Below are 26,283 nucleotides of genomic sequence, written 5' to 3'. Positions count from 1 at the left end.
CATCAGTGATTTATTATTTGATGTTTCCCTGTAGAAACACCTGGACTGATCAAGTAAATAGAGAAAAAAAAAAACACATACATTCAGATAACATGAGCACCTATTTGTTAAATTCTTCCATTCCAAGTTCCTGGCTTTATACAGCACAATTAAAGATGATGACAAGGAAGTAGAACAAGGCAGGTCCAGCAACCTAATTAATCAGTGTTTACAGTCGACAAACTACCAGAGATAACAGAGTGGAAATTTGCACCACATTTTTTGCAAAAGTAACTGGGGTTTTCCACCTTTGCCACTGAGAAATGTGTTGCCCTCACTCCTGAGTAAAAGCTATATTATTTACTATGGAATTGTATCCCTTGTCTAAAAACATAATACTGAAACAAATGAAGTCTCACCTATGGATTTTGTATTAATTTTACTCCTTTGGCACAAAAAACGAATATTCTCTGGTTCTTTTAAAAAAATTATGGGTTTAAAAGGAGCTGAAGCTACAGCAAAGGAGAACAGTGAATATGACTATTCACTCCAAATTCACCTGCATTATGCTGAACTGAACTGAGTTCATTAGACATGGATATTAGAAATATGAATATGAAAAGAAGCGCTAAATTTAAAACATTAAACACAGTCAACTTGAACTAGAACAAATTTATGTCAATCATTCGCAACAGGCAACACGGATGAAAGGAACATACAGGTGAATGTATCAAATCTATATATTATATTTACAACCAAACCTAAAATTATTTTTAAGTCTACTGATAAATTTTCTACAAAAATTGCATAACCATGTGCTCTCTTAACATGTAATTTTCTTAAATATGCATATTCTTCATATTTTCTCGCTTCTCGTCTGACGAATTGAGTTTTGCCTATGATAAATACCCCTTCCCTCTCAAACAAACAAACGAAAGAAATACATAGAAAACTCAAACGCCACGCCACATTGTATCCTACCAGTGATATGCCGGTGGAGAAAGCTACCCGGTTTTTACCTCTATGGGATGGTCTTTGAGTTTTGCCTCTTTAAGGCACACTCTCAAAGTCTCCCATTAAGTTTCTCAGCTGTGTTACAAATGGAGAATAGTTCTTGGCAAGAGACACCAGTAGGTACTGTTCAAGTCATCAATGAATAAAGGTTGTGTTCAAAATACCATTAAGAATCTCAACATTATAGAAAATGTTCCATCTTGAAACTGTGAGCAAAGGTTGGCTGACCTTTTGCACTTGGTATGTTTAGAGTGTGATCACGTCCAATTCTAGGACATAGAATAATATAGCATAATATATGAAGTGAATATTGTGGGTGTGGGTGTAGTTGTCCCTGCCTATAGTTCTTGCCTCATCATGGACTGTCAGAGGTTTTCGCTGCTTCAGCCTGGGTGTCTGGGGCTTTTCCTAAATCGTCACCCTTTTTATGTTTCCTAGCATGTTTATATTTGTCCACATATGCCTTAACCAGATTTCCAACTTTCACTGGGTTGATTTCTCCACTCTTGCTGTGGCACACCTGAGAAAAAGATCATTTCAAATTGTTAAAAGAGACACTGAGAAACTCCTGAGTCACACCTTAAAAAAACCTGTTTAAGCAAATAAAGAATTAAAAAGAATTTCATCATCATCATATTTTTCTAACCCACCTTCTGGACAGCTTTGCGAAGAATCTCCTTGTATTCATCCTTGTTGATATCTCTCCTTTGGTAGAAAGGTTTGATAGCTAGCTTAACTTCTTCTATCGCTCTCTCCTGCATGTGCAGTTTTTTCAAATACTGTTAGGAGAAATAGAATCATAATTTATGCAATGACATAATATTTTCCACACGTTCATTTTGAAACTAACATTTGTGCATGCTTTTGCTTTCATTCGAACTTCAAATTGTTTGACAAATTCGTTCTTCAGTATAGGAAAATGTGTGAAAATTAATTGCACAAATGTTCCATGCTGCAAGGAACATTTGTGCAATTAATTTTCTCACATTTTCCAAAGTGTTATCCAAGCAAGCCCAAACATGAAGCATGGTGTCACAATTTTTCTCTCTCTTTCGAATTTGGGGGGCTGGCCAGAGACGTGATTTTGCACCGCATAAGGTGAAGCTGAACGTTGACATTTCCTGCAAATAAAAGGCTACCATGTCTTCCTTTAATTTTGTTGGGTACGTTTTTAATAATTACAGTTTGAAATAATAATAATAATGATGAAAAAGAAGAGAAAGAAACAGCTTTATGAAGTTACAGGGACCGTAACCTTTTACAGTTAACATGTAATTAGTTCATCCATGTATCTCAGTTATCTGAAAAAATTCCCATACAGCCTTCCTGGGATAAAGTTAATGGGAATGGCCCAGACCAGCTCCCCCCCCCAAAAAAACAAAAAACAACCAACAAATTCAGTCTGCAGGGGCACAACATGAAGGTAAAAGTTAATTTAGTTAGTTATAATCAAATATTTATTTAAGCTGAAAATGCATTTCTATTCACCTTGTCTTTCCTTGATAAATCTCCTTCTTCTGCCTCTCCTTGTGCAGAGGCCGATAACTCCCCAGAATGAAGACCATCACATTTAGAGGAAGTACTGAGAAGACCATCAGCACACTTCTTGGAGGACTCACTAACATCTGCAGTAATATCCTGTAAAAGTCAAGGGAGATTATACAGTGACCACCACCTACAAAAATTCAAAATATTCCATCATATAAACACACAGAAAACTGTGGTCACACTCCAAATGCACAATTATTTAAAATTCAATTTGTACACATTTGTCCTATACTTAACAACCTGTGTTTTATTGTGTGTCTATACAAATAATTACTAATACTGATGGGTCTAAAACAATACTGTTGTGTCTCTTACAGATACTTGTATGGGGACACAGTTTATAAGTACTGCTTACATGCACAGTTCTACTTTCAGTTACTCTGAAATTGCTTTGGTATCAGTTTCACTTTCTATCACATGACTCTATAAAAACACCAAACTTGCTTCTTCTGGATAAACACTGCCACCTTCCTACGAATATTGCCATTACATAAGAAATAGCTCATGCAAAAAATATCTGGTAAATTCTGCAGTGGCAAGTAGCTCAGACCTACCTGATTGGATGCCTGGACTGTCAAAGAAGGTCTGCGAGCCCCTTCCTGCTTTAGCTTCAGTTTATATAGAGCAAGTTCTGTGCAAGGGGGCGAAAAGGAAAGCACAAAAACACAATTAGCAACATAAGATACACAACACACATCTTTATTCTTGTACTGTAAAACATTAGTTCTGCATGTCTTATGGTAAAAAATAATAATAATAATATTATTTATTTACATATTAAAAATCTTTGCTTAAAGACTAGAAAAAGCTGCTAGAAACAGTGTTCAGAGCAGTTTGAAGCTTGAGTTTTCAGTTTATAGGGAACAGTTGTATCCAGGGTATATTTGACAGCAACCACTTCTAAAGGCATTTAAAAATAATGAAGTGACTTAAATAAAAACACATTAGTTAGCATGATATTAAAGTAACAATATACCACTTACTGCTCGCAGACTTCTCTGGTTGCGGACCCTCAGGCTCTTGTATATTCCAGGTAACACGCTTCACTTGTGTTTTGGATGTTTTTGCTCCTGCTTTTGTTGATATCTGCTGTACCTCATTCTTCCCAGCCATCACTTCTTTCTCTTGTATGACAGCTGCACCACTACTCTCTGTGTGCTCAGATTTCACGTAATCCAAGGTGTCTAGCATCACATCAATATTAAAGTCATCATCAGAGTCTGAAGGCTGCTGAACTTCCAGTTTTACAGGGACAGCCAATTCAGTGTTTTGATGTTTGGCCACGGCCAACGGCTGAGTCTCAGAGACTGTGTCCTGGTGGCTTTCGTCTGCAACAGGTGGGGTCAGCGTAGAAAAGGAAGTATCGGGGGGTAAACTGGATACACAGACTGGCTCTGATTTAACAATTGGAATTTCGCAAGTCTCGGTCTTAATGGGGACTTCGATATCCTCTTTGCTTACTGCCAAAGAACAAGTATCTGGTTCCTCTTTCTTAATCGATATCCTAATAGGATTTTCTTCAAACATGCCAACCGATGCCCGTTTTTCTTTCTTAATTTCTTTTCTATCCTTTGCTTCTTTTGTACTTTCTGTAGTTTTGAACTGACTCTCTGCACTGAGGACTTTGTCCGGCTTTTTTACTTTAGAGGAGAAAGAACAGGATGGACCCTCCTTTTTATTCAGATTGGCTTCAACTTTTTCATCTTTACTGTAGCTTTGAGAAACATCTTTCTCTTTTTTCTTGTCTTGAAACCTCTTTGCGTCTTTGGAGGATGAAAGAGAAGTCTGGTGTGAGCTTTTGGATGATCTTTCTTCTTTCCTTTTCTCTCTTGAACTAGATCTAGACCTGTTTCTCCTCTTCTCTTTAGATCGTGACTCCACCTTGTCTCTTGAAGAGAGAGACAAATGTTTGCTGGGTTCTCTCCTCCTCTCCCTGGATCTGGACCGGGATTTTGACCGACCGTGCTTACGGTCCTTTGATCTAGATCGGGTTCTGGACCTGGAACGTGAATTGGACTGGGACTTTGACCGAGACCGACCACGTCTTTTGTCTTTTGAAACTCGTCGTCTTTCGTGGTCCCTCTCTTTGTCATCACTTCTCTCCTTGCTCCTTCGTTTATGCTTCTTCCTTGTTGAATGGTCTCTACTGCTGGAGCTGGAAGCAGACCTAAAATGTCCACAATTATAAATCATTCCAGTGAAGGTCAAAATAAAACACAGCATCACTGCCTAATTAGTATAAAGCATATTTGAAAAACTGTTATATATTTACCTGGATCGCCTTCTTCTCCTTTCATCTTTTGATCGTGACCTGGACCGCCGTCTGTTTCTGTGAGTCCTATCAGGGGAATTGGGTTGAGAACTGTCGGAGCTTGAGTGTGCCCTATTCCTCTCTCTAGACCGTGATTGCCTGGAATTCCTTTCTTTCTCCTCACGGTCTACTTCCTTTTGCTTTGTGACATGGCCTGAACCATGCTGATCTCCTCTCCTGCCTCTGTCTGTCTCAGATCCACTGGAGGACTGCTCCTTCAAAGCTTTGGAGCTTTTCTTCTTATAGTCCAAATCTCTTGAAGGGGACTTTGAGCATGACATAACATGGGATTTAGTTTGTTCCTTTTGTTTCCTCTTGACAGTTGTAGAGTTATCCACTGATGAATCTTCCTTATCCTTTGAGAGAGATCTACTGGGAGTTCCAGCACGCTGTCCACTCTTTGCCTCTTGAGTCTTTCTCTCAGTCTTTACAAGATCCAGAGTTTGATCAGCAGGCGGTGTGGTGTCTGTGGTCTCTGAATTAAAAAATCTGTCACCACGGATTTCAGATTCACCTGCATTTTCACAAGGTTCTTTCTTGACTTTGTCAAGTGATACAGTTTGTTCTTCAGTCTTTATGCCTGATAGTCTTGATTCATTTTCAACCTTTACAATGTCGTCCAAGAGTCTGGCCCCAGATGTGGTTTCCTGAGCTATCCCTGGTCCTTCCTGTGTGACCTCAATCTCTGATGTTTCAGTCTTCACCTGTACCAGGTCCTGCTCGTTTTGCATTATAGTCTCATTGTTACTTAGACTAGGAGGCTTCCTGTCAAATGTTACATACTGAGAAGTGCCATCTGGGCTTGTGCCCTCCGTTTCGTCACCTGAGCTGCTTGAATCTGACAGAGTAGGATTAAAGGGATCATATATATTATCTTGCTCCTTACTACCCAGACTACGTGATGCCAAAAGCATTTGTTTATCCCTGTCCAACTGTCTTTTTTTAGCTTCATCATCCTTTTTCCTCCAGTGTTCTTGGAAGGTGCCTACACTAGAAGAGGATGATGCAATGCCTAGCCGCCTTGATTGCCATGGGTTCCCACTAGAGTTGATGCGGAAGCTCACTGATGATGATGATGATGATGATGATGATGATGACGATGAGGAGGAGGCATATCGTGGCTGGCCGGCAGGACACCCAGCGGACGAGGATGAAGAGAATGAATTAGAGAAAGCTGAGGATGAGCTACCTCCATCAGGCCTGTGCCTTGGGGCCTGACCGTCAGCCTGGCCCCTTTGCCGGTCTACACTTTGCTGCCTTCCTTTGTCCCCAGAAAGATTATTCATGCCCGTTTCAGGCATGCCATAACCATTGCTATTAGGGGTGGATCTCCTACCCTGACCCCTGCTGCTACTAACTTCATGACTGCCATCTTGACTAGTGCCATCATTTGTCATGCCACTACTTTCCCTTTTTAGTTTTGGTATTCTAGGAAGTTCTGACACATCTACCCACATGGGTTTTGTAGGTGCCTTTTTAGGTTGGCTTTGTGATGGGATCATTCCCTTGCTTTTGGAGCTTGACTCTGCAGTTGGACAGACAGATGACAAGCCTTCCCTAGAGACTCCAAATCCATTGCTTACCCAGTGATTAGAGGGTGTGGGTCTGTTTGGACGAGGTGGATGCAAACCTGGATGCCCTCTGAGATCAGAATGGAGAGGTGTTTGTGTGTGGCTAGTTGAAGAAGCTGCTAAAGGAGGTAACCGAGTTGAGCTCTGGGACAATGGTGTGCTCACAGAGGCGCAGGAGGGCCCTGGTTGATCTCTGTTGTAGTTCACAGACACAGAAGTGTCTCCTAGACCTGCTGACATCCCTGGGCTGTTTGCATCTCCAGAGCTACTGCTTTGTCTACTGCCAGGTATTAATGGAGATGGCATCACTGTAACAGAAGGAAAAAAACCAAACAAACTTTAGTTTTCTTGCTAAAATTAAATTTAAGCATCTTAAGGTTTATCATGGTACTTTTTTTAAAAAAAAATATGGACCTCTGCTATGAGGTATCAGGCTATTCTAACTAGAACTGCAATTAAGCTAAGGCAGATCTAGTTCATGTGCCGCTAGCTCACCATCGCTGCAAAGAACAACAAATCATACTATCTCACAGCAGAAGCAGATACTAAACTGCCTGTTCACTTGGCAAAAAATAATTATAACTTAATGTTGCAGTAAAATATAAACAGTAGTATTTAAGACCAAATGCGTGCACCCCGAATGTAAATGTGTGGGATACACTGCACACAGCTAGAAAATACAAGTACACACAATATAAATAAATTTTATAGTCTGGATATGTGACACAAAAATGTATTACATACACCTACTTGGTTTGGTAGCTTTAAGCGAACCATCTCGATTAATGACGACATCAGAACTGTCCATCAAGAGCATGCTCTGTCCTGATAGGATGCTGCCCAGCAGATCAGGCACAGGAGCTGCCTCCACAACACCTCCTGATGGGTGGACATCCATACCCCTCCTGGTATAGCATAGCAAACCTTCAATAAGATTTGTGAAGTATTTACGGATATAAATCAAACGTAACGTTTGTAGATTCATATGCGCATTACAGATATGTTTTAATGTTCACCAGAAATTTCAAGCTTTAAAAAATGGCAAGTTTACATCTCCTATCTGGAGCAGATTTAATATTCTATAACTACAATCAAGGGTGAAAAATGGTCACAACAGATGCGACAGAGAGGGGAATCATTCTAGACATTTGCATGTTATGTTCAAAAACCACAATCAACATAAAAGTAGCTGTCGGGTGTGGCCATTCATTCTTTTGAGGTAAAGTTTTTCCTTACCTTTTCAGCCATTTCCATCTTAATTTCTAAGGTTTACAATTACAAGCCACTATCATTGATATTAACTGCCTGAACTGCACCAAAATGTTGAAAGTCATGTTTTTTCCTCTCATACTGACCAACTAAATGTGTAGTTTTAAACACGGCTCAAAATCATATTTAGGAGTAATTTAATAGTAATTAAGGTATTTATGCTCATGGTTTTTAGGTAGATTAACTTCTACAATTAACAGAAAAAAAAGATATGCATACCAATTGACGTAAACAGCTGTTAATATGAGCCTTACCATATAAAATTGGGGTTGTTGATAAAATGAATCACTTTATCAGTAGTAGCAGTAGTAGTAAAACGACGTATGATGCATCAATCATGTTGCTTACATTTTAATAAACAACAGTTAGCACAATAGCACAGATCCAACTAAAGCTACCTGTATTTGATTAGTTTGTTTTATACAATAATTATACAGATGAATTAACTATGAATGTCTGAGCATGAGCAAAGCAAACAAATACTGCAAGCTTTATTCAACTTTTCAGTTGTTTTTAACCTAATCCATGTCCCAGGGCAAACAGGAAATGATACCTGGAAAGACTTGCAGTGATTGGTCGAGCCACGGGCTGATGAGAGCGAAGCGCTGAGCAGGAGATCCCTCGTCTCTTGGCCTCCAGTAGCGATGACACATGAGCCTGCTGTTCATCCTCCTCACTGGTCAAATGGGCACCGTAGGTTCAAAAAGAAAAGGAAAAAAGTTAGCTTAATACAGTGGTTCCCAAACTCCCCTTTGTTTTACAAGACCTGCAATAAATTACAGGTTACAATAAAATAAACCACTACCCTCTTTTAGATAACAGAAACACAAAACATCTTTATGGTGTAATTATTTCACGTAATTTTTTTTTTTAACTGTGTAAGAATATTCAACACTGCTATCAATACATCTGGCTTAATAGTTCTAACCGAATAAGCTTAGTGAAACAGTGAGACATACGGGTGCTACTCAAATTTTGAAAATCAGTATTTTTCATCAGTTATTTAAGAAATTAAACATTCAACATATTCTGCACTTGTGATATGTAAAAAACAAAAACATTTCATTTTTCATTTTTGTAATTGACAGTTTGATAAATATTAGAAGATTTAATTTCAAGCTTGAATAAACTGCTGTTCAAACAGGTAAAATACCAATGGGTTTGCTGACTGTCATTGCTGTCATGGGCCAGACACCCAGTCTTCCCTGAAACCCAGAGACAATCTATGGTTTGCTGCCAATATGAAAATGAGAAACACCCAATTTTAAAAATACAGATGAGCTAAAGGCTACTACTAAACAACCACCACAGCAGTACAAAAAGCTGATAGCTTTCATGCTACACTGCACTGACACAATAATTTTCTTAGAAATCTGTCTTTGATTGATCTTAGAATAAATAAATAAAAAGAAAGGTTAGAAATATTTCACTTTGCGCCTAACAAATATAGAATTATATGAAGGCTGATTATTTTTAAATGAAACTACATAAATATGAACTTAATGATATTCTAATCTTTGTATATAGAGCTGAGAGTCTCTTACCGATCCACAAATGGATCCAAATCAAATGGGTCTCCATAGATAGAGAGGGATGCAGCTCCTATGTCAACACGCATATTGCTTAGTGTGTGCTCTGATGGCCTATAAACTGTTGGAAGCGACGAGCTCTTCTTGTCCTTTACAATTCCAAGACTATTAGCAATACGGCTTCGTGGAGTGGCAACCTTCTTCATCATCTAACAGGAAAAGAGTTGTTCTTGAAATCTTTCATAGGACTACAATAGAAATTTCCATTGTTGAAATGAAAATGAAGAATGTTTAAAATCACATATATAAATGTTTGATGTTGATAATAGACTTACCATCCTTCTCCTAGATTTATTCCTCCTTACTTTTCGTTTCCTCCTCTTGACTCCCGTGCTAGACACTTTACCATTTTTAGCAGATGTCTTCCTACTTTTCACCTTTTTGTGCTTTCCTGCACAGGTGACGAAACAGAGGGGAGAGAAAAAAAAGCATTTTATCATCAGAAGCAACTTCAGTTTCTTCACACATCATCTGTTCATGCAAGTACTTTTATCTAAAATAATTCCTTCATATATGTCCTTACTTACCAGTCTTGCGTTTACGGCTAGATGCTAAACGAGGTGTTAAGTCCCGTATGTATACAGCTCTGTTGAGCCCAGCAACCACAGCATTAATTGTTTCATCCAGCCAAGTGGACTGCATCAGATATGTCGGGGCCAGCTAATGGGAAAAGGTTTGTGTTACTCCACTGCTTTACTTTCACAACGTTCTGCAAACTTGACTCTCAAACATTAAATGCTACTTAGCAAAAACATATTAGTTGGCATTTAAGACACTTAAAAGTCAAAAATGCATGCCTTTTTTTGCAGTCAATAGCACTAAAGTATATTATCCATATACATGACAATACCAACAGCAGTCCCAGACTGCATACCTCCACCAGGGCTGAAAATTTGCAGAAAATTTCAAGCAAATCTGTCCATGACTTTTTGATAGATCCTGCTAACAGCTAAAAAACAATCAAGCTGCTCCAATCACATAATCACCTTGGTAGAGGTAATAAGTGTTTAATGGTATTAATAAATGTATTACGCGGAACAAATAACTTTGTTAAGCTTTGACACAATAAGCTGCAAAATCCAACAACGCATGAATGCAACAGTAATGAGTTAGAAAATAAGCCAAGACATAAGCATCACGCTTCATGCCAAACCTGCGACGTGCGTGCCTGTGTGATGCGATGTCGGTTGACATTGGCTCGGACCCTCTCACTCTGCTGGGTACGGGCAATGGCTCTGGTGGGGCCTGAAGCACGGGCTTGTGATCGACTGGTGGCAGGACGTGCAGTAGAAGGCAGGCTGTCAGCATCACTGAGTTCCTCAGCTGAACCTCCTGATAAAAAGAGATTTTAAAGTTTGATTTGTGAAAGGCTGTATTAGGGTGCATTTTTTCCCAAAATCTTTTTTTTTTTAAAGAAAATTAAAGGTATAAACATCAATTACACAAAAAATAAATTTTTAAAAGCAAGATAAAACAAAATTTAAGCCAACAGGGATCCTTTCAGTATATGTATATTTATTTAATTAACATTTAGGCTTTGTTTTTAATTACTATCAGTGAATGATCACGTGCTGCACAAAGAACTTCATTAACTTAAAGGCTTACTTGAGTTACGGTTGTTGGCTTCACACTCAGGACAGAACCATTCCTCTACAGGAACAGAGTCAAGGGGCGGCGTGAGGCACTCCATGTGATATCTATAGAATAAAACACCTTACTGATAAATATGCAAGCATTCATATGCGTGAGTCATAATATGAAGGCTATTTAGCAATGATAAGTGGGTTGAGCGATTGGACGAATATATCAACTATCGACGACAGTTTTTACAAGGGCGATTTATTTATTTACCCGTGAGTACGTTTGCTAATAATTATGGAGCTAACAGAAGCAGTCAACAGAAAAAAAATAATAATAGCGCTGTTGTAACACCACCCTCTTTCATCTGTGAGCGAAATGCACCCTCCTCTAGTGATGTGTCTGTCGCGAACAAAACGGCTCTTAGAGCTGGATCTTTGATGTGAACGACGCAAGCTGGCTCATTCCCCCCCCCCCCCCCCTCTCCTTTCTCTCACCCTCTTTCTCGCACGTTTTTTTCCGCTTCACTCCGCACGCGAGCCTTGTGCTTTGCGCTGGGAAGAGGGGGGAAGGGGCGGTAGTTACACTCACAGTAGCACAGAAACAGAGCCAGAGGGAGAGAGAGAGAAAGAGAGCCAGGGACAACAACGTCATATTAGAAAGGTATAGTGATCATCCACAACTATTTTCAGTTGCGGATGATAAAGGATTGAGAAAGTTTATTCATGCAGGCTCATATGACAAGAGAATATGCATGTTCTTTTTGTTTTAATATTTTAATTTATATTTAATTGTGCTGTGGTTTGCAGTGTTTTGTGTTGTTTCACTTTAAATTTGTTTAAAAGGAAAAAGCTGAAAATTTAAATAGTTACAAGTTGAAATGTGAATAGTTGGTTTTTGTATTAAATGATTTATTTATTACATTTTATGTGGAGTGAATAAATAAAAGTATATTTACAGTGGCCCCTAGAGACAAAGCACGTACAAACTCCAAAACAAGTACAAAAGACAACAGAAGTGCTCCAGGATGCTAGGCGCAGTGTTGAGCTTTTGTTGCCTACTGGCTACACAAGCCAGGAAGTACCAACAACTGGATTTGGTGTGTGGTAGTAACAGGTAAATGAACTTTTTTTAAAATGATTTTAATATATATGAGTGCTTGTGTATAAATACACAAACAACACACATATGCTTTCAGTTGTGTAATTTAACTGATCTAGGTAGCTCTGTTTTCGAAGGTCAGTTAACGCTAAAAATGTGTTTTGGAGTTTGTACGTGCTTTGTCTCTAGGGGTCACTGTATATATTTATATATAAACATATATAAATAAAACCACATTTTTACATTAGTAATTCCTTTTGTGCATAATTTTATATTATTGTTAATAATAAATTAATTAAAGCAGCAAAACAACCTGAAGAGCCGGTTGGGAGCCGAAAGAGCCGGCTGTTTTTAATGACCCGAGCGAAAGAGCCGGTTCTCTAAAAAGAGCCGGAAATCCCATCACTACCCTCCTCAGAGTGCACCCAAATGCTTGTTGATGGAGCTGCAGAAGCTGATGATAGCCTAGCATACTCAGCCAGATGATGGACACGTACATGCTCATGCAAGTTAGCGTTAGCGTCGTGTTTGAGTACCTTAGTCGCACTATACGTCTGCACAAGCAGCACACTGCTTTGGTTACATCCTTAGATTTACCTCTTTCATCTGGTTTAAAGCCAAAGACTGAGTCAAAATACCTGAAATGTGTCAATGCATTTCGGCAGTTTGTCCAAATTTTGTTCATTCTGCACTCCAGATAGGTTGAGAATGTTAAAATTTTAATCGTGATGACTGCGTTTAGGCTGCTTTAACGCTGACAGCATTTCGTTTTTTTGGAAACTAGTTCGTCCATGTTTGGACTTCTGTGTTGTAAACGTGCGAATCAGTCCGTGGGTGTTTACATAGCCCCGCCCATCAAAACGTCTGCGCATGTGTGAATATATCGCCCATCGGCGATTGTTGGACTGACGATTGCCGGTTGGAAAATTTCAACATAACGCCCAACCCTAAATGATAATGTAAACTTCACCCCGCATCACAGCCGTCACATAGCAGCAGGCGGTCCTCTCGGTCACTGCCCCCACAAACTTCACAGTTGGTCTGCTCCAAGTCCAAATTAACGGTTTCCTCTTGCCCTTCCTTCACAGGCTTTTGCACAGTTATCTAAAAAGAAGCAATAATCATAAAGACACGTAGGAAAACAGAAAACATAACACAATGTACTTTGAGTAAAATGAGTTAATAATTGTTTCAAACTCACCATTTTTTTCACTTTGCCGCCATAACATTTCCTGAGGTATATACTGTTAAAGGCCATACGGTCGACAGGACACGAGTTTGCATTCTGGAGGAGAAACAAACAAAAAACAAACACTATAACTGAGCCGCTGACCTTCCTCTTCCTCTGATTTCTCATTAGCGTTCAACACTCTGCAGCCTTGTATCCTGGCCACTAAACTTTCCTCCCAATTTCACCTGGATGATCAGCTAATCCTGTGGATATTGAACTTTTTGACCAACAGGACTCAGAAAGCTTGGATCAACAACTCTCTTTCCGGTCTCCGTTCCACCTCCACTGGCTCCCCCCAGGGCTGTGTGCTCTCCCCCCTGCTCTTCATCTACAGCAGGGGTGTCAAACTCAAATACACAGTGGGCCAAAATTCAAAACTGGAACAAAGTCGCAGGCTAACGTTAATATTTATTGAAATATATTTATTCCTCCAGATATAAGAATGAATCTTTTCTCAAACACGTTTTGCTGAAAAACTGAATATGGAACAAGCAAAGCTTAATACTAAACAATATATATATTAGCAGTATAATACCAGTAGGCCAGCTCTGATAGCAATTTGGTATGGCTTCGTGGGCCAAATGTAATTAGGCTGCGGGCCAAATTTGGCCCGCGGGCCAGAGTTTGACACCTATGATCTACAGCGATGACTGCAGATCCACACAGCCCAACTGTCACCTGGTGAAATATGCTGACAGCACAGTTCTCCTGTCACTGCTGTCAGGCCCCTGACAACACCACGGACCCGCTCTTCAGGAGTTTGTAGAGTGGTGTGACAGCTCCAAACTTGAACTGAACATGAGCAAAACCAAAGAGATGGTGGTGACCTTCTCCAGTAGGCAGAGGGATCTGCCTGCTTCAGTCACCACCACCATCCATGGGAAGCCAGTGGAGGTAGTTGAGGAGCACAAATACCTGGGAACCATCTTTGACAACCTCCTGAAATCCACTGCTAAGACAGAGGAGATTCTGAGGAGGTGCCACCAACGGCTATACCTCCTAAGGAAACTCAACTCCTTTGGAGTCAGCACACCCATCACGATGACTTTTTACTATGCCTTCCTGGAAAGCATCATGAGCTTCTCCATTACCTGCTGGTTCCACTCCCTCAGCCTTCAGAACAGGAACAGACTGCAGCACACTGCATCAGTGTGCTCTAAAATCATTGGACTGCCTGTCAGAACTCTTGCACAGGTTTTCAGCCAACAGGCACTTAGACAGGCAGCTAAAATCATCAATGACCCCTCTCACATTCTTCACCCCACATTTCAATAGCTCCCCTCTGGGCGGCGCCTCCGCTGCATTTCCTGCAGGACTAAGAGGAGGAGAGCCACCTTTGTCCCCAAAGCCACTCTGCTTTTTAACTCCAGCCGATAAGACCATTTCCCACATCAGAAACATAAACTACTCTACACTCTTTTATATTGCTGACACTTTATTCACTTTTAGTCACTTACGGTTATTTATTCACCTAGTCACTTTAATTTTAAAACTGTGTAATTTTAAAACTGTGTATATACTGTATATTTATTATGTCATTCTTATTGCCTGTTTATGCCCTGCCTTTATCTTTAACGTCATGCTGCCCTGTTGTATCCTAATTGCGCCTTGGGGATAAATAAAATCTTTCTGATTCTACCACAAAAGGATAAAACTGCAGAGAAAATAGCGATTATTAAAAAATGTAAGACACTTCATAAGTAAACGTTTTCTTTTGTTCATACATCATAAATTCAGACCCACCTTGGCCCATTCCAGGATGCAGTCGAAACAAAAGTAGTGCTCACAGTTCTCTGGTGTTGCCACAGGCTGGCTGTTGAGAGAGTTAAGGCAGATGGGACACTTTTCTGCATCCTCATCAGAGCTCATCATTGCAAGGTCTGCAGAGGTTCCTCCAAACGCTCCATCTTCCGGCTGAGCATCTTCTTCTTCTTCTAGATCTAATAAAAATGACCAGAAATATATTCTACATAAACTGGCATAAACAAAAGCTGTCCACAGAGTAGCACAGATCCTTAGGGGAAAAAAAAAACTCTTTACTTTTTTCCTACTGATTATCAGCAAATTTTACGCTTTTCACTTATGCAAAGCTGGGTCATGGTGGCTTAGCCCAACCAACATACACAGGAAACTCATCTCAGCTGCTTGTAACCATGATCTTGTTCTTTCAGTCACTTCCCCAAGCTCATAAACATAGGTGAGTGCTGGAACATAGATCAATTAGTATACCAAAAACTTTACTTTCTGGTTCAGCTCTCTCTTCACCACAATGGTCCAGTACAGTGCTCATATTACTGTTTCCCATCAACCACACTCTCCAACTTTCCATCACTTACAAACAAGAGCCCAAGATATTTAAACCTGTATGCTCCAGGCAAACAACTCTCCCCCAAACCTAGAGGGATCTGTCAACCATTCTCAAGTAGAGCACAATAGGCTTTAATTTGGAATTTTCTCTTGCCTTAATAATAGCATTCAGTCTATTAAATTATACAGTCAGCATTTTGGCTAGCTTTCCTTCCTGGCTCTAAACAGACTTTTTCAATAAAGCACTTATACGGTAAAAGCACATACTTATTCAAACATCTTTTCTTTAACATAAGATATGGCATTTCTCCTATCATATACACACTGCAGTGATACTATGCATTTAAACTCATACTTTCATATTTTACAGTCTCTCTTTGTAAAATATGCCATTATGCTGTCCATGTTTGTAACTGATCATGTGATACTAAACCACTTCTTTCATGTGAAGGTTGATGGTTTGATCCCAGTCTGCATGCGAAGTATCCTTGGCAGGATACTAATCCCATGTTGCTCTCCAATGCATCCATCGGAGTATGAATGTGTGTGGATGTTAGTTAGGAATCACTTAGAAACAGTAGAAAAAAGTGCTCATGTGAATGGGTGAATGTACTAGTTGTGTAAAGTGCTTTGAGTGCTCCAGTCCATTTACCATTTACCATGTGAACACAGTGATAGAGTAGGAAACCCTGAGTTAACTTCGCAAATTGAAAACCACCTTCATGAATCCACTAGCCTGACTGCTGATTTTAAAGTAAGCAAATATAGGTAAGAGGATGTCCAGGTATGCAAACTTCGCTTCTCAAATATGCTTATGATACTTAAGGTAAGATTCAAATCACAAAGATGTTCAGCCAACAAAAAATACATATTGAGTCACTCCTACCATCCTCTTCTTCATTCCCTTCTTCTTCTTGCTCCTCATCTCCATTTACTTGGCCATCCTTTTCTTCATCCCCACTTTCAGATTCTCCCTCCTCAGACTCCATGTCTGAGTCATCAGAGTCATCTAAAGGGAAAGGTTAACGTTAAAAAAACAAATAAACAAATAAAAAAATAAACAAACAGAAAATGCAGTAAAACTTTAAAGTATGTGGGGCTCCCGATCATGGGAAACTACTACCTGATATGGCCCACAGTGCAGCTCTTTTTCCTCTGCTGTGAGATGTGCTGCAATTGATCAGCTCATCTTGGCTGTCGTCTTCATCCATGGTTGACCATTAGAACAGCATCAGCAGCAACTTTTCTAATACAATATAATAATTCAAAGATTTAACACAAATGCAGAAATAAAGAAGGTAATAACCGTTTTCCCCTAATGAAATAGATCGTGATAATCATGTATTGCTGTTAACATATACGCGAATCTACCCACTTAAAGAATTTTGTTATTTACACCCGCCCCTCTCTGCCCCAATCAGGAATCGAAAATGGTCTCAGAGATGTATTACTAGAATGAAGTGACAAATCTTAAGCGACACAAGTGTCATATGACTGTATATGCAGTCATTTCTGAGACGATATTTTCACTCTTTTGATGGTTTTTAATTGCTTGCACACAAATACAAAAGGCTTTCCTAACACCCGGTAGCTAAAGGACAACCTATGGACTCTGCAGGAGCTACATTTGTAAACAAAGAAGAAACTAGGCACCAAACATTGCGTTTTTCCTTTTCTCACAGATTAAAATAAGCAAGCAGCACATATAAATACATCCACTTTAAAGCTATCCGCTGCGACAAGAACATAGCATTTTCTGTATAACCGTACTTAAGTGCCGCTAGCTAGTAACGTTAGCACCAGTGTAGCATGTTAGCTAGCATTGGGACGCTAAAATTAGAAAACGTCAAGTACAAGCTGGCTTGAAGTCTTTACTGAAAGCACTCAATGTGTCCGTAATTTATTCAAACTCTCCGTTCAACCCATGTAACTGTGGCGTACTATTAAAGCAATTAACAGTAATATAAGACCTACCCTATTCAGAGGTGTAGGGTATATGTTCAGAGTGGTTTGAAGTCTCCAGGGTTGTTGACTGACACCACCGGCTGGTTGGAGACGGAAATGGCCGCGTGCAGTCAGAAGAATTGGCTCTTAAAGGGATAGTGTCCTCTTATTTGAAATCAGCTACGCACAATACACGAAAATATTTAGTGATCATTAGGTTAATTTTTGTTGTTGTTGTTGTTTTTCTTAAAGACACGTTTGAACAGTAGGCTGTGTCACGCAAGATTAATTAAGGCAAAACGAGTAGTCAAAGCTGTCAGCTTGATATCCAGGGCCAGATTTAGTCATGTCTGCGCCACCACAAAACCCTAATGGCAATCGATAAAGCTGTTATCGGGGTTTACCAAAGAGGCGCAGTGTCAGTTTTGTGACTGAAAACTAAATTGGGGCAAATTGACGTAATGATGCATTCCCAAAGATGTGACGATAAAAAGGTATTTTGGTAATCTATTGAGAGTGCGATAATTCATGGGCCATTCTACAACTGCACAACATTTTCTGTTCCACACGTGATTTTTAATGCACTTTTCACTGCCAGTTTTGACCCACAACATTGAGTTGCACAACAAAGAGGAATTTGCATGATCCAGTCATGTGCCAACACCATGGGTGGGACAAAGGTCAGTCTTCTTTGACATATTTTATATTTCATTCAGTCTTTTCTGATTAGACTGGGTGTAATCTTGTTTTACCATATAATTTTTAAATAGAATAATCATAGATTTTTCTAGCTCACAATTGTTTACTCTATTACCTTTGTAATAGTTCAATTCAATTCACTTCAGTTTTATTTATATAGCGCTTCATATGGTAAGGTAGACCCTACAATAATACATACAGAGGAAAACAACAACAACAACCACATGCCCCCCTATGAGCAAGCACTTTGGTGACAGTGGGAAGGAAAAACTCCCTTTTAACAGGAAGAAACCTCCATCAGAACCAGGCTCAGGGAGGAGCAGCCGGTTGGGGTGAAAAAATGAAGACAGGATGAAAGCCATGCTGTGGAGCCAGAGATTAATAACAAGTGTGATTCAGCAGAGAGGCCTATTAACACATACTGAAAAGGAAATACTCATTGCATCATGGGAATCCCACAGCAATCCCCCAGTTCATGTAATAGTCTGAGTTATTACATAAATACTGTATTTAAGTAAAGATTTAAGAATGAATTATATTTTTTATTAAATACACAACAGAAACATACAAAATAGGAATATTTAGTTTTAAAATTTTACTTTTTTTTTTTTTTTATAAAATCCCAACAGCAGTGCAGAGTAGGAGCTCAGAAACTAGCACAGAGGAACATGAAGGAAAGCATAATGCTTACAGTGTAGATTTTAAACAGATTTCTTCTGAAAACAGTGTGTTAAAAAATCTATGGGGATTGCATGAGGTCCTGATTTTAGGTGGTAGAGCTGTATACCATAAAGCAGCTCTCTTCCAATATATTCACCCAAATTTGAAGTCCACTACAATATGCAAGGGAGAGAAATTATGTTATAGAGAGAGGACACGAGCATCCAGGGAGGAGAGATCTGTAGCAGGGGAATGATAGCAGGGGCAATGAGGTGATACCTCTATTATTTGGCACAATTTGTAGTTCAGATGTCCAGATGCTAAATAAACAAATAAACCAAGGCAGCTGTTTTTATAATAACAGCTTTAGAGTGGTAGTCTATTTGAGGTCTTCATTTTTAATCAGAAAATTATGATTAGAAAAATACAGAATGACATTTTAGATGGACACAGTGTAGTCTGGCAGTAATAAACCACAAGACATTTCAAGAAAAACGCCGTTTTAGATTTAACAGTACTTAATTTCAGTAGTTTAAAGTTCACATCATCTTAAGTGGCATGAGGTCAACGAGAGGTCAAGTGCTTTGCGTCCCTTTTTAAAACTGATTTCTTTATTTTTATTGATTCATGCCTATGCGCTCCACAGTAAAGGTGATATTTTAAGTTCACTTGCACAAATTCATAACAGTATAGAGGGGTACACCTGCAATAACACCAAGGGGGTCTGTGCCGGATTGTATTGAAACGCCAAACTCTGTCGCCCCCTAGTGATAACTCCAATTTACACAAAATCAGCTGTTACGTAATGCAACGTGCGTAATCCTGATTTTCTACTCCATGTCACGGGTTATGTGTATCCTGGCTGTGAATAATCCTACAACGCTCTGACAGTCTAAGACTGATTACAAGAAAACCGAAAAGTCTGATAACATCTTGGAAAGAGAGAACATGTTACAGTTTAAAAATGGGTTAATTCATCAAAGTAACATTGTTTCACTTTAACAGATGGCTACAAGTAGTTAATCGATGAATAAATATGGGTGGGCGGAGGGGGCTAATGTTATCTAATAATGCTTTAACTCGCTATGATATTATGTCATTTGTTAGGGAGTCCTCAACTCTCCCGTCGTAAATAATTGAAAGTTTATCCCCGTCGTCCTCCTCCTCCACCTCCTCGTCACCGTCAGATCAGGCTGTCATGCAGCATCCTTGGTACGTGCTCAGCCACACTCGGCTAATGGCAACACTGTACACAAGCGAGTCGAGTTCAACCACTTCACATCGCAGGGGTAGGGGCGTCTTTTATCAAACTAGCCTAAAGTACAGATATGCCACCTCCAATGGCAGCTGTCGCATCACATTATGTCTATTTAAGGGCAAAGAAACCTGTTCGGCGTTGATGCTCGCAATAAATAATCGAGCAGGGCAGGAAACTGTCAACAACATAATGGTTCATTCCTAATGTACGACGTGCAAAACTGAACGCGCCGCACCCCAACTATAACAGGAGAACTCATCCGAACGGTGCTCTTCTAAAACCCCGCCTCTCCCAGGCTGTGATTGGTCAATTATCCGTAAAAGGTGGGCCATTCAACCCAAGCGCGGGAGCCCGTTGGCTGAGCGTGATGTCAACTTCTTCCTAATTTGAATAACCAGGTCGGGTTGCAGATGCAGAGGAGTGGGCAGGGTAGGGGTAGTGCAAGTGAATTGAACTTCTGCGTCGGTGTAGGCTACACTATATTCTTAAATGCACCCAACTTTAATCATGCTCTGAGATTTATAATAGAGGAAAAAACTAACTGGATGTTCGGATTATGAGCAGACTGGGATCTAGGCGGAATACTTCAAGATTTTTCCTAAAAACATATTCCAAAAAGAAAACTTGGGACTGGTAAGTAGCTCTGCTTTATCTGCCACTATTCTTTATTCTCTCTATATGGTGTGGGGAACAGGCCACATATATCCAGCATGTCGTTAGATGTTCTATTCGGTTACAACAGCGTAATATTGTGTTTAGGGTCGCCAAGTGTTCACGTGTGATTATATGTTAATTAGGAACTTTTTTTTTAATGCCAATTGAAAATGAAAGCATTATTATATATTTCCGTAATCCATAAATCGTGGGCAGGAAGCTAAGTGCAATATCTTATTCTGGAAGAGACTCGTTTCCAGGAAACCATAGAAGATTCCATGATGATAATTTCATTATCGTGTCGTTTTATGTGTGTAATAACTTTAAATAATTCAGCTGTTTATGACACAGCGTTTGTCTGTATTACTCCACAGATTGTGCGCACTTTGAGGCCAAAATCTGCAGTCTAAAAGCAGGTAAGCCACTGACTAACGCACATTGTGCCAGTTTCCAGTTCCACTGTGCGTGTGACAGCGGCTAACCTGGTTTTGGGAACACCTCTCATATTTTTGACTCGTCTGAGACCCAGCCAGAGCCGGATCAGACAGACACCTGTTTACAAGCAGCCCTTGATCGTGGCACCGTGAGCGCCGCCTGGACATAAATGCTCTCCCAGTGGTCTCCATGTGTACCGTAACCTACTTCCTACTATGTTCATACAGTACCTTATTTAGGACCGTGTGGCGTTTGCACTCCCTCCTCTTTAATGCCATCATTTGAGACTCCTGGTGAGTGTTTCGTTTCTGTTTCATCTGTTGAGTTTGGATCATGTTCACGTTCACTGGTTACCAATTTGAGGTCAGGGGGCCTCCAGAGGGTTCTTCCAAGAGGTTCCTTTGGGCCCATAAGGAAAAGATGAACAGTGCTATAAAGAAACTCGGTTTCAGGACAGAATGGATAATATTATGCAATATTATGCATAGTAATCAGACTATAACCATATATAGAATAACTATATTCTATATAGTGACACAACCTTACCGTGTAAGAAAATACATACGGATTGCAGCAATACAGTATGTACAATGTATGCTTGTAAGTAACCAAAGTAAAGTTTCTGCTCAAATCAACTGTCTGTGTGTTGTGACCTGTAGTGCATTTCTTGGTGTGAGGATGTTTTATCCCCATCAGTGCATAATGACTCACGGTGACACAAAGGAATAGATAAGTGCAGTATGTCAGACTCATTAACTCATGGCCTCATTCATCATCATAACGTGTGGACGTGCAGATGCTCACTCCCATTCCAAGGAGGTTCTTTTCCCAGGCAACCAGTGCCCGATGCACATGGTCAGCTGATGAGTTTTTATATCTGAAAGCAATCAAATTTTAAGCTTTGCAGCACCTTTTATGCACATTTGTTTGATGAGAAAAGATTTTGTCAGCGCGTCGTCCTAAAACATAGTCGTAATCTGTTAATGTGCCCTTATGAGATTGGAGCCCTCAGGGTTTAGATATGAAATGGGTGGATGCCTCATTTTGCACGTGGGATGTCTGGGGTGTGGGAACATGCTCATTATCCTGTGATAATCTTTTTTAAAAAAGAAAGAAAAAAGTGAAGGGTCCTCAAGTAACAACTTTTCATTTTTACATAATTTGAAGAGATCAGAATATTACTGTTAATATAGTGAAAGGAAACTATAAAGGTTCCTTTAGGAAAAGGGCACATTTGTAATTCCTCCTGTGTCCACAGGTTGGCATCAGTGTCACATGAGGCTTGTGCTTGTCCAGACACCGGGACCTAAACAAGGATTTGAAGCTTATCTAACCCTTACAAAGCCAGACAGCTCTAAATCTTCTCAGGATAATCCAGTTCCACATAATTGGTCATAATATCAAAACTGGCAGTCTCATCTAATTTTCCATAATTCACAAGTCATTAAAATTGGCACAAAGCAGAAAAGGCAGATGAAAAAAAATAAATAAATCAATGTTTTTGACACAGTTTCTAATAGACACACCTAAATGGACAGACAGAAGAAAAATATTTACTCTCCCCGTAATTATACCTTCTGAGTATCAGTACATGAGAGTATTTATAGACATCCACAGGGTTTCAGGTGGGGGTTAGCCGGAGAGAGAGGAAGGCTCGCGTCACTCAGTGTGTGACAGCCAGAATATTTACCCTCCAGAGTAAACAAAACAGGAAAGGGGTGGAGCAAAAACGTGTCGTGCCTTTTTGCACAGGGTGATTCTTATTGCAAATTGCATAACAATCAAACTACAAATTGCATAATAATTTAGCACGTCTGTAATTTAACGACAAGACACTCGATGCACCTGAGAAGCAATGGCATCTCCTCTAGTGGAAAGAAAAGCCAAATGATTAAACCGACATCATCAGTGTCAAACGAACGCCAACATTATTTACAGCTAAACAGATCATAGAGCAACGCTCCCGTTCCTGGTTTTATTTTCATATAGATGCACTGTGTGACTGCATCCATAACAGGAACAGCTGTGATGCATAGACAAGCAAGGATGCGCTTTGTGAACTTTGGAAATTATTGTGTACTCTCACATCATGTACTGTACCACCCGCTATGAGGAAAACATGCATATTTCAGTACATATAATATATTCATAATGCATTTCCCATGCTGTGTGCCACTGTCCTTTTTAGAAAGTGGATTCCTAATGGACTGCACCATTTAAAGAAATGTGTCTGTAATAAAATTTGAACAGGAGTGTAGCAAAAACCAGTCAAGACAATAAAAGTTTATCTAAAACACTGTGGACATTTTATTATATTTAAATACATCGTTATTGCAATAATTTCTCTAGGTCAAAGGGTCCTAATTATTTTACATTTCATACAGATACTCTGCAGTGTTTACAGTAGGAAAACTCTGTAAATATATTTGTCTTATTTATATACATATATATATATATATTGTGGTATATTGAAAAAATAAATGAGCGTTACAAAGGAAAGGGTTAAATAAGAGGTGATGGTGACAGAACAGTGATCAACTTTTCCTTGGCCCTGCGGTCCATGTTTTATCTCCATGACGAGTCTCGGGATGTCAGGACTGCAAGACACAAAAATATATGGGGATGATGATCCCTTTGTATTGAGGGAAAGAAAAAAATAACACTTTTCAGCTAAGACACAACACGAGAGATTTGGGTCAATCAAGATGTTCACATAACCCTATGAGAAACACAGATAGACCCAAACCCAGTCACTGGGTTAATTCCTGCTCCCACAGGGCTTGAGCACCATGACTGGAGTTTTGCAGTCAGATGAGTATTATTGAACACACGCAGTGTCAAGCTGTGTCTATAACAAGCACTGGGATGCAGTCTGTTTCCAAAAGAGAGAGAATTGATATAACCCCAAAAAGAAAACCGCATCACACAGCAGAAGGTAAAGAGAGTGCACACTTCAACACACGTCACTTTGACCTGTCAGCAAACACATACAAAGATAATATAATGAGATATTACGCGCTAAGACACAATAAATATTGATTTAAGGTGGTTTGCAGGATCACTTATGGATGATAGCTCCCATCGTTTGTTTGATTGATGATTGTTATTGGAACCTACGTATGTGAACTAAGCTGATGCTAAATCTACAGCACACCGAGGTGCAGTGCAAATTGTGACAGGTCAAATGTTAAGTATGACGAAAGCAAAGAAACCAGGCGGATTCATTCCAGTGGAGGAAAAGAAAAGCATCTTAACAAACCCTGGTCCTGTGGCACTACTTTTGAAATGAATCTCTTCTTTTAGCATGGAGTTTGGCAAAAATGGACTTGCGAGAGATACAAGCTCACCAAATACGATTCACTGTCTCCAGAAAGAGAGCAGGAAGATACCATTTCTTTGCAGGCACACAGGGACCAAGGCTTCACATGGGAAGAGAATGGGACAGTGCAATATATTTTGCAGAGCCCTCGTAAAAGGCTCTTGCTCTTTGGTCAAGCATCACCAAAGTACAAGGCATTGTATAGATACACCCCTCTCATAAATAGTATCCATACATAAAAGGCAAACTGAAATTACATTGGTGGCATGTATTTTCATGTCAAGAGTAAAAAAAAACAAAAACAACAAACACAATCAGAATGCCTGCCACAGTAATTCCCAGTGCGATTGCTGTGTTACATGGAAATACTTTGAAAAGCAGCTGTTGATAGTCGATTATTGACTTGAGGGTGGAAAGGCCACTCTGTTATTACAGAGGAGGGGAAAAGGGTTAGCAGCAAATCCCTAAATGCATTAAAGGATAACAAAAGCAGCTACTGTTAGTACAGAAGCATATAGTAAGATGCGGAGAACAAGGAGTAAGGGAAATTGACAGAGTAAACAGACCCACAAAAGTTAAAGCATACAGGAATATGTGACAAATTGGATGGACTTCTAAGAATACTGTAAAAAGCTGAGGACAAGAATCTGCAGAAGACTGAAAATTAGCCATATAGGTCTTTATGTCTTTAAATGTAGAGCAGAGGAAAGCTGCTGGGAAGCAGCAGGGACAGCCACCATAGGGATGCTTCGACTACCCAACACCATAAACGACAGCTGTAGCCCGAAACCCAATCAAGCTGGGGTAGAAAATATGGCAGGGGTGAGGGGCTCTGGGACCAAGGGATGGACAGAGCAGGGCGGGAGAGGAGCAGGGCTGTGGACTTGAGAAGCAGCGGGGTCTCACACATACACACCCTCAGGGTTGAGGCTGGACACTAGAGGGTTTTGAAGGTTGCGTGGATGTCCCAGGAACTGCTTTGCAGTAGGACGAGGTGGAGATTCAAATGGAGTTACACCCTGATCTGAGTTAAAAGAAGAAATATCTTTAGATGACACAAATCAGGTATACCATAACATACCATAACATAATATTAATATTTGAGGGATTGTTTTGTTTCCTTACTTCCATCCCTGTATCCATCCTGTAGAAATTGCTCCAGTTGCTCCTGAAGCTCTGTGCGTGAGTTGGTTTGAACAGGCAGGACACCCGCCTGTTGAATAAACTGCTGCAGGTTACACTGCCTCAGCTCCTTATTCAGTTCCTCCAGCTCATCCTGTTTGTCCTGAAATGGGAAGAATGTGGATCAGTGAGAGAAATCTAAGACAAGTATTTTACCTGTAAAGGAAAGTGGGTGCAGCATATAAAACTATTACACATTTTTAAGTATGGATGCATATTTAAGGATGTTTAGTAGCGGGTATACGTCCCCGTCTGCACAATTGCAGGGACAATTTATCACTGCATTTATAAATGAACGTTTTTTGCTTTCACCACAAGGGGGCACTAGACTCTAAAAGTCTCCCTTCCAGTCACTGATTAAGATTACTGCCCATCACGTCACCACTAGACAGTTTCAGCTGCAATGAATAATCAAATCACCACAAGTGCCATGAGACTTTTTCTGATTCAGTCAGATTTAAGCAGCCCGATGCAAACTTATAAATAGATACAGGCCAAAGCTCATTTGCTTTTTCCCTTTAAATCTGTCTTCAGATGCCTTCAGATTACTGAAAAGCTGGTGTTCAAGAACATTGTGAAGCAGTGGCATCACCTTTAGGCCCGCAGACTGAACTCAGGTGCACACAAACAAGCC

The 26,283-nt window shown here is 39.9% G+C and overlaps 2 protein-coding genes across 5 annotated transcripts in view; both read right to left on the bottom strand.

Moving 5' to 3' along the window:
* Position 1: 1 nt before the first annotated feature.
* On the bottom strand, positions 2-17,551 carry phrf1 (PHD and ring finger domains 1). 3 transcript variants are annotated; one of them, XM_087842951.1, is made up of 19 exons: positions 17,473-17,551; positions 16,622-16,744; positions 16,385-16,507; positions 14,935-15,131; positions 13,162-13,245; positions 12,931-13,064; positions 10,887-10,978; positions 10,435-10,613; positions 9,809-9,941; positions 9,557-9,672; positions 9,237-9,430; positions 8,246-8,368; positions 7,174-7,328; positions 4,814-6,731; positions 3,525-4,708; positions 3,096-3,172; positions 2,482-2,631; positions 1,644-1,772; positions 2-1,513 (listed from the first exon to the last, which is right to left on the bottom strand). In XM_087842951.1, the coding sequence occupies exons 2-19, from the start codon at positions 16,707-16,709 to the stop codon at positions 1,349-1,351; spliced, it is 5,241 nt and encodes a 1,746-aa protein (XP_087699077.1). In that variant the 5' UTR covers positions 16,710-16,744; positions 17,473-17,551; the 3' UTR covers positions 2-1,348. The 3 variants fall into 3 exon arrangements, with proteins under 3 accessions (XP_087699077.1, XP_087699078.1, XP_087699079.1); XM_087842952.1 differs by having other exon boundaries at positions 10,450-10,613; XM_087842953.1 differs by lacking the exons at positions 12,931-13,064; positions 13,162-13,245; positions 14,935-15,131; ... (1 more) ...; positions 16,622-16,744; positions 17,473-17,551 and adding an exon at positions 11,357-11,541.
* A 5,901-nt stretch (positions 17,552-23,452) lies between these two features.
* Positions 23,453-26,283, bottom strand: part of rassf7a (Ras association domain family member 7a) — a 38,698-nt gene continuing 35,867 nt past the window's right edge. The window contains exons 5-7 of one of the 2 annotated variants that reach the window (XM_006789571.3): positions 25,593-25,752; positions 25,384-25,491; positions 23,453-23,745 (exon numbers count right to left, since the gene is read on the bottom strand). In XM_006789571.3, coding sequence (XP_006789634.1) covers positions 23,714-23,745; positions 25,384-25,491; positions 25,593-25,752 — 300 coding nt within the window. In that variant the 3' untranslated portion in view covers positions 23,453-23,713. Of the gene's footprint in view, positions 23,746-25,383; positions 25,513-25,592; positions 25,753-26,283 lie in introns of both variants that reach the window. The other variant, XM_087842949.1, reaches the window with a different exon arrangement.

Source organism: Neolamprologus brichardi, chromosome 7, assembly GCF_056152115.1.
Source record: "Neolamprologus brichardi isolate AB-2024 chromosome 7, ASM5615211v1, whole genome shotgun sequence".
Taxonomy (NCBI): domain Eukaryota; kingdom Metazoa; phylum Chordata; class Actinopteri; order Cichliformes; family Cichlidae; genus Neolamprologus; species Neolamprologus brichardi.
The sequence above is the reverse complement of the archived record's forward strand: the minus strand, read 5'-3'. Positions and strand labels throughout refer to the sequence as shown.

Excerpts from the sequence above, each read along its gene's own strand:
- phrf1 (XM_087842951.1), bottom strand. The coding sequence starts at position 16,709 with ATGGATGAAGACGACAGCCAAGATGAGCTGATCAATTGCAGCACATCT. Across the intron at positions 10,614-10,886 it reads AGCCAACAACCGTAACTCAA|GAGGTTCAGCTGAGGAACTC; the intron begins GTAAGCCTTTAA and ends TCTTTTTATCAG. Across the intron at positions 9,942-10,434 it reads CACAGGCACGCACGTCGCAG|CTGGCCCCGACATATCTGAT; the intron begins GTTTGGCATGAA and ends TTTTCCCATTAG.